The 12,426-nt window shown below is 36.4% G+C and overlaps 1 protein-coding gene across 1 annotated transcript in view; it reads left to right on the top strand.

Moving 5' to 3' along the window:
- KLHDC1 (kelch domain containing 1) overlaps positions 1 to 11,703 on the top strand; it is a 68,287-nt gene extending 56,584 nt beyond the window's left edge. Inside the window, exons 9-13 of the mRNA XM_074956565.1 lie at positions 1,156 to 1,268; positions 4,609 to 4,681; positions 8,586 to 8,670; positions 10,577 to 10,629; positions 10,958 to 11,703. Coding sequence (XP_074812666.1) covers positions 1,156 to 1,268; positions 4,609 to 4,681; positions 8,586 to 8,670; positions 10,577 to 10,629; positions 10,958 to 11,132 — 499 coding nt within the window. The 3' untranslated portion in view covers positions 11,133 to 11,703. The remainder of the gene's footprint in view (positions 1 to 1,155; positions 1,269 to 4,608; positions 4,682 to 8,585; positions 8,671 to 10,576; positions 10,630 to 10,957) is intronic.
- The last annotated feature ends 723 nt before the right edge of the window (positions 11,704 to 12,426 follow it).

Genomic DNA, 12,426 nt, shown 5'->3' with positions numbered 1-12,426 from the left:
GGAGAGGGGCTATGGCCAACAGGCATGAGTGCCACCTCTCTATGGATACTACTAGGCAAATTTCTATGGCTCTGGTGCGCTGGGTGTGCACACATCTAAGTGGAATACATGTCTGCATCACAAATCAAAGAACCACAGTTCCAGTAAGTAACCGTTTCTTCTCTGAGATGTTGTCTTTTGGCGGATCGCACGACCTGCCCTCCATCCCCACTTTTTTTTAGTCAGGAAACTGAGGGATGGTTGCGGCCACTCTGCCATTTATGCCCTAGGGTGGGAAAGTATGAGGATATGCACAGCACAACGGACACTGCTATTCAGCGATTCCTATCTCACATGCATGAGGCACATGCACATCTAGAATTGGATCTACATGGACAACGTGTTGAAGAACATGGTTAATATAAAGTAAGTAACTCTTTTTTTCAATAAGTATCACAGATCTTGTTCTGTGATTCTCTCAGGTCTCCCAAGCTAAGCATCAAGTTCTTGGGAGAGTCCCCAGGAGCACCTAGCTGTTGCAGGAAATAGTTAAAGTGGCTCAGATGATGTGTAAAGAGGCTCAGAAGGTGGCACTCTTCACCCAAAGTCTGTATGCGCCTGTGTCCTGCCATTCTGTTAGAGGGCACTGTGTCTGTGGAAGTGTGGTATCTTGGGAATAAGAAGTAAAGCCAAGGTCCCAGCCATTTGTAGTCATTAAAGATCTTATTTCTTTTCTTAGGACCAAGAGAACTATAACTCCACTATCCTGGTTACGTTTTAGTTTGAGCAACTGCAACCTATCTACTTAAATACTCTATTCAGTTTCAATTGGACACATTATTCTTCACTTCCCATCCTAAAACTGTTCTTGTGTGTTAAATAATCACTTCAGTGGTTTAAAAAAGCAGTCCCTGTGTTTCGTACATAAGTTTAAGATTTGTAAAATATCTTGGGGGAGGAAAATATGCTATATAAGTGTAAGATCATTATCATAAGTGCTACTTCCAAAGAGCAATTGTTACAAGAAGTTTCTTGTTTCAGTTTGCTCTGCTTACACTGTAGCCTGTTTAATCAGGACAGAGCCCATTCTTATTCTAGAAAACGATGAGCTGCCAGTCCAGTTCAGTTTAAGCATTCTTCTTAACTTGTTCTTTTCTTATTTTTTGTTTTACCAAGAATTCATATTAGTGGAGAGAAACCAAAAGATCGATCGTGGCACACTTTGACTCCTATAGCAGATGATAAACTTTTCCTATTTGGTGGACTGAGTTCAGATAATGTTCCTCTAAGTAAGTACTTCAAAACATACAGAGTCCATCATACATTTTAGTGCTAACCATGATGTTATATACATTCAGCTTCATCATAAAGATGTTTGGTCCAGATCTTGTTATATGACTCTCACTCTATGTGAATATTTATTCAGACACTTTTTATTATTGTTGTTTTATATAGCACTGATGATGGACATAGCACAGTACAATGAGTATATGTGTTGAACAAATAGTCTTTTCACCAAACAACTTACCATCTGATAAAATAAGAGCTAGAGTCTCACTCATGCCAGTCTAAATCAGGAATAACTCCATCAAAGACAATAAAATTGCAAAACTAGTAACAAAATATAATTCCAACACAATATGTGAATAAACATAACATTAATCACATTCTGCTCCAATCTGACCTACAAAACCTTCATGTAAAAAGTGAGAGAGCCTGCTACAAAGCTCTTTTTCTAATGAAGGCAGCCTGTATAACTGATAAAATGCACAGTTGGTGGTAATGGTGGAGCTTCAAGTTTCACAAATATTCAGGGCCACATTTTGAAAGGTGCCTTGACCCATCATCTGAATGTATTTAATGTGTGTGCATATCAAGTGTCCCGCAGGGATCAGTACTGGGTCCAATTCTATTCAGTATCTTCATCAATGATTTAGATAATAGCATAGAGAGTACACATGAAGTTTGCAGATGATACCAAGCTGGGAAGGGTTGCAAGTGCTTTGGAGCATAGGATTAAAATTCAAAATGATCTGGACAAACTGGAGAAATGGTCTGAAGTAAATAGGATGAGATTCAAGAAGGACAAATGCAAAGTACTGCACTTAAGGAGGAACAATCAGTTGCACACATACAAAATGGGACATGACTGTGCCTAGGAAGGAGTACTGTGGAAAGAGATCCGGGGGGTCAAACTGGATCACAAGCAAAATATGAGTCAACAGTGTAACACTGTTGCAAAAAAAGCAAACATCCTTCTGGGATGTATTAGCAGGAGTGTTGTAAGCAAGACGCAAGAAGTTAATTCTTCTGCTCTACTTGGCGCTGATTAGGCTTCAACTCGAGTATTGTGTCCAGTTCTGGGCACCACATTTCAGGAAAGATGTGGACAAATTGGAGAAAGTCCAGAGAAGAGCAACAAAAATGATTAAATGTCTAGAAAACGTGACCTGTGAGGGAAGATTGAAAAAAATGGGTTTGTTTAGTCTGGAGAAGAGAAGATTGAGAGGGGACATAACAATTTTCAAGTACATAAACGGTTGTTACAAGGAGGGAGAAAAATTGTTCTCGTTAACCTCTGAGGATAAGACAAGAAGCAATGGGCTTAAATTGCAGGAAGGACGGTTTAGGTTGGATATTAGGAAAAGCTTCCTAACTGTCAGGCTAGTTAAGCACTAGAATAAATTGCCTAGGGAGGTTGTGGAATGTCCGCCATTGGAGATTTTTAAGAGCAGGTTGGACAAGCACCTCTCAGGGATGGTCTAGATAATACTCAGTCCTGCCATTAATACAGTGGACTGGACTAGATGACCTCTTGAGGTCCCTTCCAGTCTTATGATTCTATGATTTGCACCGACAAATTTGGGATTTGACACTGCACTCTTTTATTCAGGCAACACTCCCATTCATTTTAAGAGTTTTGCCTGGATAATGATTTGGACTGTAAGATTGCGTCTTCTGTCCTTTACAGATATGAGTGATTGTCCATGCAATCACTTTTTAGCAACCATTTTTTTAAAAGCCCGTCACTTAACATCAATTTTGCATTAATCAAATAATAAAAATATTACTACTGTCCTTGCAAATTAAGGAATATTATTTTTATTAAGGTATAAGATGATCATTTATATATTTAATTATGGAAATCATGGTTGTAGTCAGTGTTACTCTTGCTGTTACTGCATGAAAATATCTATTATGCAAAATAAAGGCCTTAATTAATTCCTTCTTCATTGTCTGGCACCTTGGAGATCAAGCAAAAAGGAGACTTGGAAGAAGGAGGAAGAGAAAAAAAGAAAGACAGAAAATGAGATAAAGAAAGTGAGGGAATATTGTTTCAATATCGGTTTTGTTCAATATCTTCATTAATGATCTGGAGGATGGCATGGGCTGCACCCTCAGCAAGTTTGCATATGACACTAAACTGGGAGGAGTGGTAGATATGTTGGAGGGTAGGGAGAGGGTTCAAAGGGACCTAGACAAATTAGAGGATTGGGCCAAAAGAAATCTGATGAGGTTCAATAAGGACAAGTGCAGAATCCTGCACTTAGGATGGAAGAATCCCATGCACTGCTACAGACTAGGGACCGAGTGGCTAGGCAGCAGTTCTGCAGAAAAGGACCTAGGGGTTACAGTGGACGAGAAGCTGGATATGAGTCAACAGTGTGCCCTTGTTGCCAAGAAGGCTCACAGCATTTTGGGCTGTATAAGTAGGAGCATTGCCAGCAGATCGAGGGACGTGATCATTCCCCTCTATTTGACATTGGTGAGGCCTCATCTGGAGTACTGTCCAGTTTTGGGCCCCACACTACAAGAAGGATGTGGAAAAATTGGAAAGCGTCCAGCAGAGGGCAACAAAAATGATTAGGGGGCCGGAGCACATGACTTATGAAGAGAGGCTGAAGGAACTGGGATTATTTAGTTTGCAGAATTGAAGAATGAGGGGGGATTTGATAGCTACTTTCAACTACCTGAAAGGGGGTTCCAAAGAGGATGGATCTAGACTGTTCTCAGTGGTAGCAGATGACAGAACAAGGAGCAATGATCTCAAGTTGCAGTGGGGGAGGTTTAGGTTGGATATTAGGAAAAACTTTTTCACTAGGAGGGTGGTGAAGCACTGGAATGGGTTACCTAGGGAGGTAGTGGAATCTCCTTCCTTGGAAGTTTTTAAGGTCAGGCTTGACAAAGCCCTGGCTGGGATGATTTAGTTGGGGATTGGTCCTGCTTTGAGCAGGGGGTTGGACTAGATGACGACCTGAGGTCCCTTCCAACCCTGATATTCTATGATTGGGGGAGTACTTTAAGATTTGTAGAGTCCCTGGGACACAGCAGTCTTCATTCTGATGAATATAGTCCTGTCATTTCAAAATAGTCTCTGATTTGACTTGTATATTTTATATTGTGTTTTTAACTCCAGATTTCAGTGTAGCTAACTTTATCTTTTGTGACGAAAAAGAACTCACAAGTTAAGTCATGAAGACTCTAAAATTATGGTAGTTAATTCATTAACATGGTAGTCATTCTTTTGATGTTAGACATTTTAGACTGTAGAGCTCTTTGTACAAAACAAAAGGTAATATCTTATTCACCAAGAAATAATTCTAAGATACATATTTTCCTTATTTGCAGGTGACGGTTGGATTCATAATGTCACAACAAATGGATGGAAACAACTTACCCACTTACCTAAGAGTAGGCCTAGGTATAAAAAAAAGTCAGCATTTGCTGAAATTTTTGAATATTTTGAAATATGATTAAATAAGGTATTAAATCAGAACACCTGCCTTTAAAATAATGTATTAAAATATTTTACAAAATGAGCTCGACATAATTGAACAGCTTGCTTTATATAAGTAGTTTTATTCTTTTTCATTATTAGGCATAGTCTTTTTTATTTTCAAGATTTATTATTTAATATGCTTGCTGGCACTAACAGGGTGTTTGTAATGAAAGGGGTGCAGACTAAATTCACTTGATGTTTTACTTCCAAATAAGTAGATACCAGAAATATGTAAAAGTAAAATGTGTAGCACTTTTACTAATTAACATTAGATTTAATAATATACAACTAAATGAACCATGAAAGTTCATTATTTTTAGAAGAGACAGAACCAGGGAAATGATGTTGCACTCTTTTAGGATTCAAAGGAAGTTTAAATAATAGTTCTTTCTGTTTTTTTCCTGAACAGAAATAGCTAATGACACTTATTGTTTTGCATAAATTAATTTAATACAGAACAACAGTGATTGGGTTTAAATTGCAGTATTTTGAAAGACTATAATTTTTTTAGTGGACTTAAGTACTGACCAAAAAGGGTCCAGTTCAAACATCCAATGTCTACATCTTTTAGATTTGCACAAGTAGACTTTTTTTAGAGCTTGCATAGAACAAAAACATAATTTAATTTTATGGAATTAAGAGCAAAGGAAATGTGTGATTCGTTCCATGTCTGACTGAAGTAAGTCAGTCTCATGTTCTAAACATGGATGTTATACAGATAGTGCCATTGAAAATGGGTACTTACTGCATTAGGGTACACTTTTTTATTTTTGCCAACATTTGCAGCATTCCCTATATTTAGAATCCAAAATACTGTAAATACCTAGGTAAATTTAATTACTGCAGGTGGTACATAGCCAGTTTTTAAAAGGACTTTATACGTTCACCGGGGTGTTTCCAGGTTTCTTCCTGAATTAATTACCACTGCAATATATCTGCTATATTTAGTTTAATTATAATAGGATTGTTACACCAGATCTGGTTGAAATTTAGGAAAACACCTTAAAGCACAAGTATTAATAATCATACTTAGCTTTCGACATCACTTTCCATCTATAGATCTCAACGTGCTTTAGGCAAGAAGGTGAGTATCATTATCCATGTTTTACTGATGAGGAAATTGAGACACAGAGAAATGGAGTGACTTGTCCTGGGTAACATAGCAAGTCAGTAGCAGAGTAAGAATTAAAACAGTTGTCCTCTGACTCCCAGTACAATCCCCTGTCTACATTGCCTCACTTAAAGTAACTGCTGGGCCACACTGCCTCCCACAGAGTAATCAAGCTGTGGGTGAGTGTCCAGTGTGAGGACAGCCAAAGGGCTGTAGCGCAGTCACCATTCCAGACTGTAGGTTAGAATAGTATCTGTGGCGCCTGTACACAGGTTCTTGGCCAGTGGTTCTATATGGGCCTGATGCAGAACCTGTTGAAATCAACGGAAGTTTTTCTGTTGATTGCAATGGGCTTTGCATCAGGCCATATAAACACAGTTCTACTGGCTTCTAATCTGGCCAACTCTGGAAATCCCGTTCTATGTTGGCCTATTTGGAGTTGGTTCAGAGCACATTTTCAGTACTGTATCTGTGCTCTATCTCCTGATATATGCATAGGGTTATTGCAGGGCCTTCAGAACACAGGCAGCTTTATGCAGGCCTTCTGCAGTGGGATGAATTTGAGAACAGGGTCTTAAAATTAGGGTTGCCAACTCTGACTGAAGCTATTCCAGGAGATTTTTTTTTTCCAACATAACATAATGTCATTTTCTTAAAATATCCTATTAAAATCTCCTGCATTGCTTTCAATAGTCACCGGAAGATGGATACTGATTCTGGGTGATGCCAGGCCAATCCTGGAGGTTGGCAACCCTGTGCTTAAAATGTGTTGGCAAAAAAAGTATACATGTGTATATCCCTATATAAAGATATAGCTTATATCACATGCATAAGTGCATGAATATATTTTCTTGAGTTTCCTACAAAACTTTTTCATTTATGACAATCCCCCAAAATAATTTATGTAAGAGACTGTTTTTCTGTTTCTAATTATGCATAATAAATTGTCACTCTTATTATAGACCTACAGTATTGAATGAACCTTGTGTGTCTTGCTGGAAAAAGTGTTTTGTTTTTTGGTTTGGTTTTTAATTGCACCTAGGCTAAGACTTTGCATGCCAAGTTTCTTTCCAGCATGATTTTTTTGTTTGTTATAAACTCCCAGTGTTTAACTAAAGGATAAACTATGTCATCACTATAATTCTAGGTAGAGAGTCTGTGTAAAAAGGTTACATTAATTCAGCTTATGTACTATGTAAATAACATGCTTTATTAGAATGTTTAGGTGATAAGTTAGAGCAGCTGTGAGAGGACATAAACTCTATCAGTCTATAGAAAAAAGCATCAGGTTTCAAGCTAGAATGTCAAGAAAGTCAAGGCAGGAAAGGCTTTCCAGTGTTCTTCGATGATCAAGTCCAGGCCAGAGTTTTCCTAATGCAGATAAGACAGAGACAGATCTATCTACAGGTATGAGGAAGAGAAAAGGTGGGATAGTTTAGTGTAAGGAGAACAGTGAATAATTGCTGAAATGAATGACGTAAGAAAATGTGAGTGAATTTAGTTTTGCATGAAAATTCCATTTATGCGTACTTTTTAGTAGTTAAAACATAACAGAAGGGGCCAAATTCTACATTGACTTACACCCAATGCTATCCTGTTTACCTGAGTGGGGTTATACTTGGCACAAGACAGTGCAGAATTCGATCAGTTAATTCTAATAATAATAACAATAACTAAATGCAGTACAGTGAAAACCTACTTATATGAATCGTTGATAAAATAATAAGTTTATAAGAATCACTTTTCTCCAAAACATTTTATATACACAACACAAACAAAACTTCTCCTGCTGAGCATGAATGTGGAAATTGTCACAATCAGAAAGTGATCTGCATGAATTGGAATGAGGCAGAAAAAGGATGGATGGGAACTGACAGAGAAAAACCTGTGTTCTGAGACTCAATCCTAAAATTCAGGAATGAGAGTCAACACAAACGAGCCCATAATCCCAATTTGCTAGTACTTGTTAATTAAAAAATAAAAGTGGAAAACTGATATAAAAATACTTACTATATGTAAACATTTACCAAGATACTTATGAGTTTTCCACTGTAGTGTTCTGTGTAAAATAACGATAGGTAAGCCAATGTGTGTGTGTGTGTGTGTGTGTGTGTGTGTGTGTGTGTGTGTGTGTGTGTGTGTGTGTGTGTGTGTGTGTAATAAAAAAACTATACTACAAATCAGCCAGACAGCCACATTAATATGTTGGTCTGAAAGTTCTCTTAAGGTAAAATGGCTAGTCATATTCCTTTCCATTACTTTTTAATCCTCTCATACAAGTATAGAAGTGAATAATTTGATCTTTCAGGCATGGTTCCTGAGTGTTGAAGCCTCCTGAAATATTTTTTATACAATAAGAATTTAATAAAATTCCTCTTGGTAAGTAGTGTAAGACCAGTAAGAATTCAATTTGTCTGTTCATAAGTATTGGATTCATAGCATTTATAAAATTGACTGCTCCATTTAGCCAAATTTATCATGTCATTATTCAATTTTCTTTTCAAATGAATCTTTTGAGATATGAGAAATGAGGGGGAAATCATGTGATGTGGATGAGGTTATACTCATTCAGGCAAAGGTCCTGCTTCCCTGAATCCTATATTAAAACATTTAAAATTAGCTAATTTAGATGTGTTTAGTTGATAATATGCAAATAAACCATTATTATTATTTTATTTATTAAGCTATTCATTTTATTTATAAATTTGTTTGTAGGTTGTGGCACACAGCCTGTCTTGGCACAGAAGGAGAAGTGATGATCTTTGGTGGGAGCAAAGATGACTTGCATTTCTTGGACACAGTCAGTAAATTTAATAATGAAGTCTTAGTATAATTTAATTAAAAAAACATTAATTCAACATTATTGCTGAGAATTTAAGTGCATGAAGATCAAGACATTCAAGGCCAACTGTTCAGTTGGTATAAATCAGTATAATGTCTTGACTTAGATTCCTAGATTCTGTGGCCAAAAGGGATCATTGTGATCATCTAGTCTGACCCCATGTATAGCACAGGCCATAACTTCCCCAAAATACTTCGTAGAGCAGATCTTTTTAGAAAAATCTTGATTTAAAAATTGTAAGGGATGGAGACTCCACCACGACCCTTGGTAAATTATTCCAATGGTTAATTACTCTCACCATTAAAAGTGTATGCCTTATTTCCAGTCTGAATTTGTCTAGCTTTGACTTTGAGCCACTGCCTCCTGTTATACCTTTTTCTGCTAGATTAAAGAGCCCTTTTGTAAGTACCTACATGGAAACAAATATTTACTGGACTATAAACAAGTCACCCCTTAACCTTCTCTTTGATAAACTAAATAGATTGAGCTCCTTAAGTCTATCATTATAAAGCATGTTTCCTTTAATCATTCTTGTGACTCCTCTCTTCAGTGGAGCAATCTTGATTTACATTATAAAGTTTTGGTTCCTACAAGAACTACAATTCATCATCATTCATGGATTGTTTGGTATTACTATATAGTGTGTTAATTTTTGTGCCTTAATGCCTATATCCAGAGCATAGCAACAGCCCAATTAGTGGGACTGGGTGCTATGTAGATGTGCAGGGGAAAAGCCAGAGAGGCACACTCCATACCCCAACCCTCCAAATGAATGGCACAACTCTGCTGAGCCTGCTTCATCCACTCCTGCAGGAACTGACACGCATCTGCATAGCTACAGATCACCCACTCCCTATGCTGCTATATAGGTGCATCTGTAGATCTGAGTTCCACGCAGCACAGAACATGTACTTGTGTGCATAATTCCTGTGAGTAGTCCCACTGAAGTCATGTGAATAGTTATGGGCATGTGTGAATGTCTGCATATCTTAACCTAAAAAAAACCAAAAACAAGACTCCACAAGTAAGTGTAACAAACAAGAGGGAAAGGGAAAGGAAGATTATGGTAAAAGTAATAGTTATCATCTGGTTACATAAGCTAAGAGTTTGCGTACACCTTGATGGTTCTGACTCATTTAAACTATGTTTTAATTTTACTCAATTACCATTTTAAACATTTGCTATCTAACCACAGCCACCATTATTTGTATATTATTTATTGTAATTGTTCGTTTTCATTCTATTCTATTGACTATTCCCAAACATCTTTCTATCTACCATTATTAGTTCCTTTTAAAATATAAACTCCTAAACTTCTCTCCCCCTAGAAGTCCTGCCTCAGATCGGGCTGGAAGGCCATCAAAGCTCTTCTGTTGTTCAGGGACCAGGGTTGGGTCCCTGAAGGTGCCAGATGGCACATACTCCATCAATCCATAGTAAAACATATATTCTGACATCACTGTTGTCCAGGGTTGTGAAGATGCCACTGGAGTCTGCCCATTACTTAAATCCCTTCTTACCACTTTCCCACATCTTTCCAATTCAAAAATCCACCTCCCAGCCCCACAAAGCAGTTCTCAGAGGGACTTGATGCTGTAAAGATGTGGCCCTTCAATGTTGCTGAGAGGGGAGGTTGAAGAAGACGTGTCCCCTGCCTCTGTAGGCATGTAGGTGGGGGCTTAGAAGTATTTTTAATCTTCAGAATATAATTGTTAATCTAAATATTCATAGATTTTAATTATATTTATGGTAATACATTTTATATCATCCTGTTGAAACAAATATAAAGGTATTCCTGGGATAACTTTTAAATTGACAGTTAATCTTGATCATTCTCCTGATTGTTGCTGTTCTTCTTCATTAGGGTCACTGCAGTGATTTATTGATTTTTCAAACTCAACCTTACTCACTTCTCAGGTGAGTTTAGATTATATAGTGGCACAAAGAGCCTAGCACAGATAATTACGGTTCTACTTTTTATAACTGAATAGTTTTTTTTAACATAAGGCACTTTTAACTATTCTTACCTGGATCAGTAGGTAAGAAACAAAATTATGACTCTAGTTAATAATGTAAATATGCTTTGTAAATATGTTTCAAAACAGTTTTAAAGCATTGGTATTATTATGGAATGGACTATACATAAATTACATATATTTTTAATTTAACATTTTTTGTAAAAGTTTGTTTCATGTGTTTTATCTTTAGGTTATAAGACCTTAGTTAATTCTGACATTCTTTTCAGATTGTGCCTTGACTGCATTGGTAAAAATGCCAGCCTTTTAAAGAATCAAATATCCTGGTTACCATCCAAAATTTTGCCACAAGTGTTGAAAAAAATAACCTTTTGGGCTGCATCTAACCATCGGCAAGAGAAAAAAGCTGAAATTGAAAGACAAGAGCAAATAAATGTCACCTGAACAAGGACAAAAAAGATATTGACCACTATATGTATTTATAGTGTACAGCAAAGATTTTTGTTAGCGATTGTTTACTAGCAGTACACATAAGGTATTTGGTAGGCTGAGTTTCTACAAGAAAGTCCTTTTTGTTTCCTGAAGTATTGCAAAGAGTGAAAACTAAATATTCTGTGTTGTAATAACACCACTTGAGGTTGCAGAAATTAACTTCTGCTCTTATGGTCTTGGTAAGCGACTTCATAAAAAGTACTCTTTTGGAAAGTGACAGAAGACAGAACTTTTTCAGAGGCATAAAAATTTCTCTTTCGGATCTAAAATCTTATTTCCAGTTTTGTCACATCAGCACTTCCTGATGAAGACAAAATTAGTTTGACACAGTATCCGTGTTAATTTAACTCTTGTTAATATGATTATAATTGCAAATCCTTTTGTTTGATTTATTTCATTTAACAGCAGCATATGAAAGTTTGACTATTGATACTGGGAGGTAACCATCCTACACAAAAGCAAAAAAATCAACACGTTGGCTAACTGTGGAACTTTAAAAGTAAAAAAAAAAGATAATAAGCTAAATAATTTTGTATGTGAAAATTCAAATGCAGTTCATAACATTGTTTTACTGTAATTCTCTAATCAATGACATTTTTTCAAAATAGATTTTATATATATTTTTTATTTTGAATGTGTAAAGTTTATATTTAATTTTGGTTCAAAATATTTTATTTATTGTAAAAAGCTTATATAGAATTACTATTTTCCTATCTGTTTTGGGTATTTAGTTAGTTGGGACCCAGTCATTAAAATTTTATGTAAACAATATATTTGAATGTAGACCTATTCTGATTAGTTTTTACCATTTTTACAATCTGACTACAAAATCCTATGTAATTAGGAAAGGAGATTTTGTAGTGAATGTATATCTTAGAAGAAAATATATTATGACTGAGTATCACAGTTGAGCCATATTTTCCTATTTTCTTCAACTAAGGAGACATTTGATATTAGCAAAAAAAAAAAATGTGAAGTGGGAGTGTAAATTGTCCAGATTTGTGCTCTTTATGTTAAAAGGGATTCCCACACACAAGGAAATGGTTCAAATGATTAAACTGGCCCCAACGACTGTAAAATTTTCTTAGGTATAAGCATCCACTCCTTCCACTTTTTAACGTATAGCTGGATTTGCAGCTCTTATCCTGCAGAACAAGGGGCAATTTCAAATACATCCTACCACAATGTATATATTAATTACTTAGAATTTGTTATGACCCTCATCCTGCAAAGACTCATATGCATG

The sequence above is a fragment of the Natator depressus genome, chromosome 6 (assembly GCF_965152275.1).
Source record: "Natator depressus isolate rNatDep1 chromosome 6, rNatDep2.hap1, whole genome shotgun sequence".
Classification (NCBI taxonomy): domain Eukaryota; kingdom Metazoa; phylum Chordata; order Testudines; family Cheloniidae; genus Natator; species Natator depressus.
This window is presented reverse-complemented; position numbering and strand designations above follow the sequence as displayed.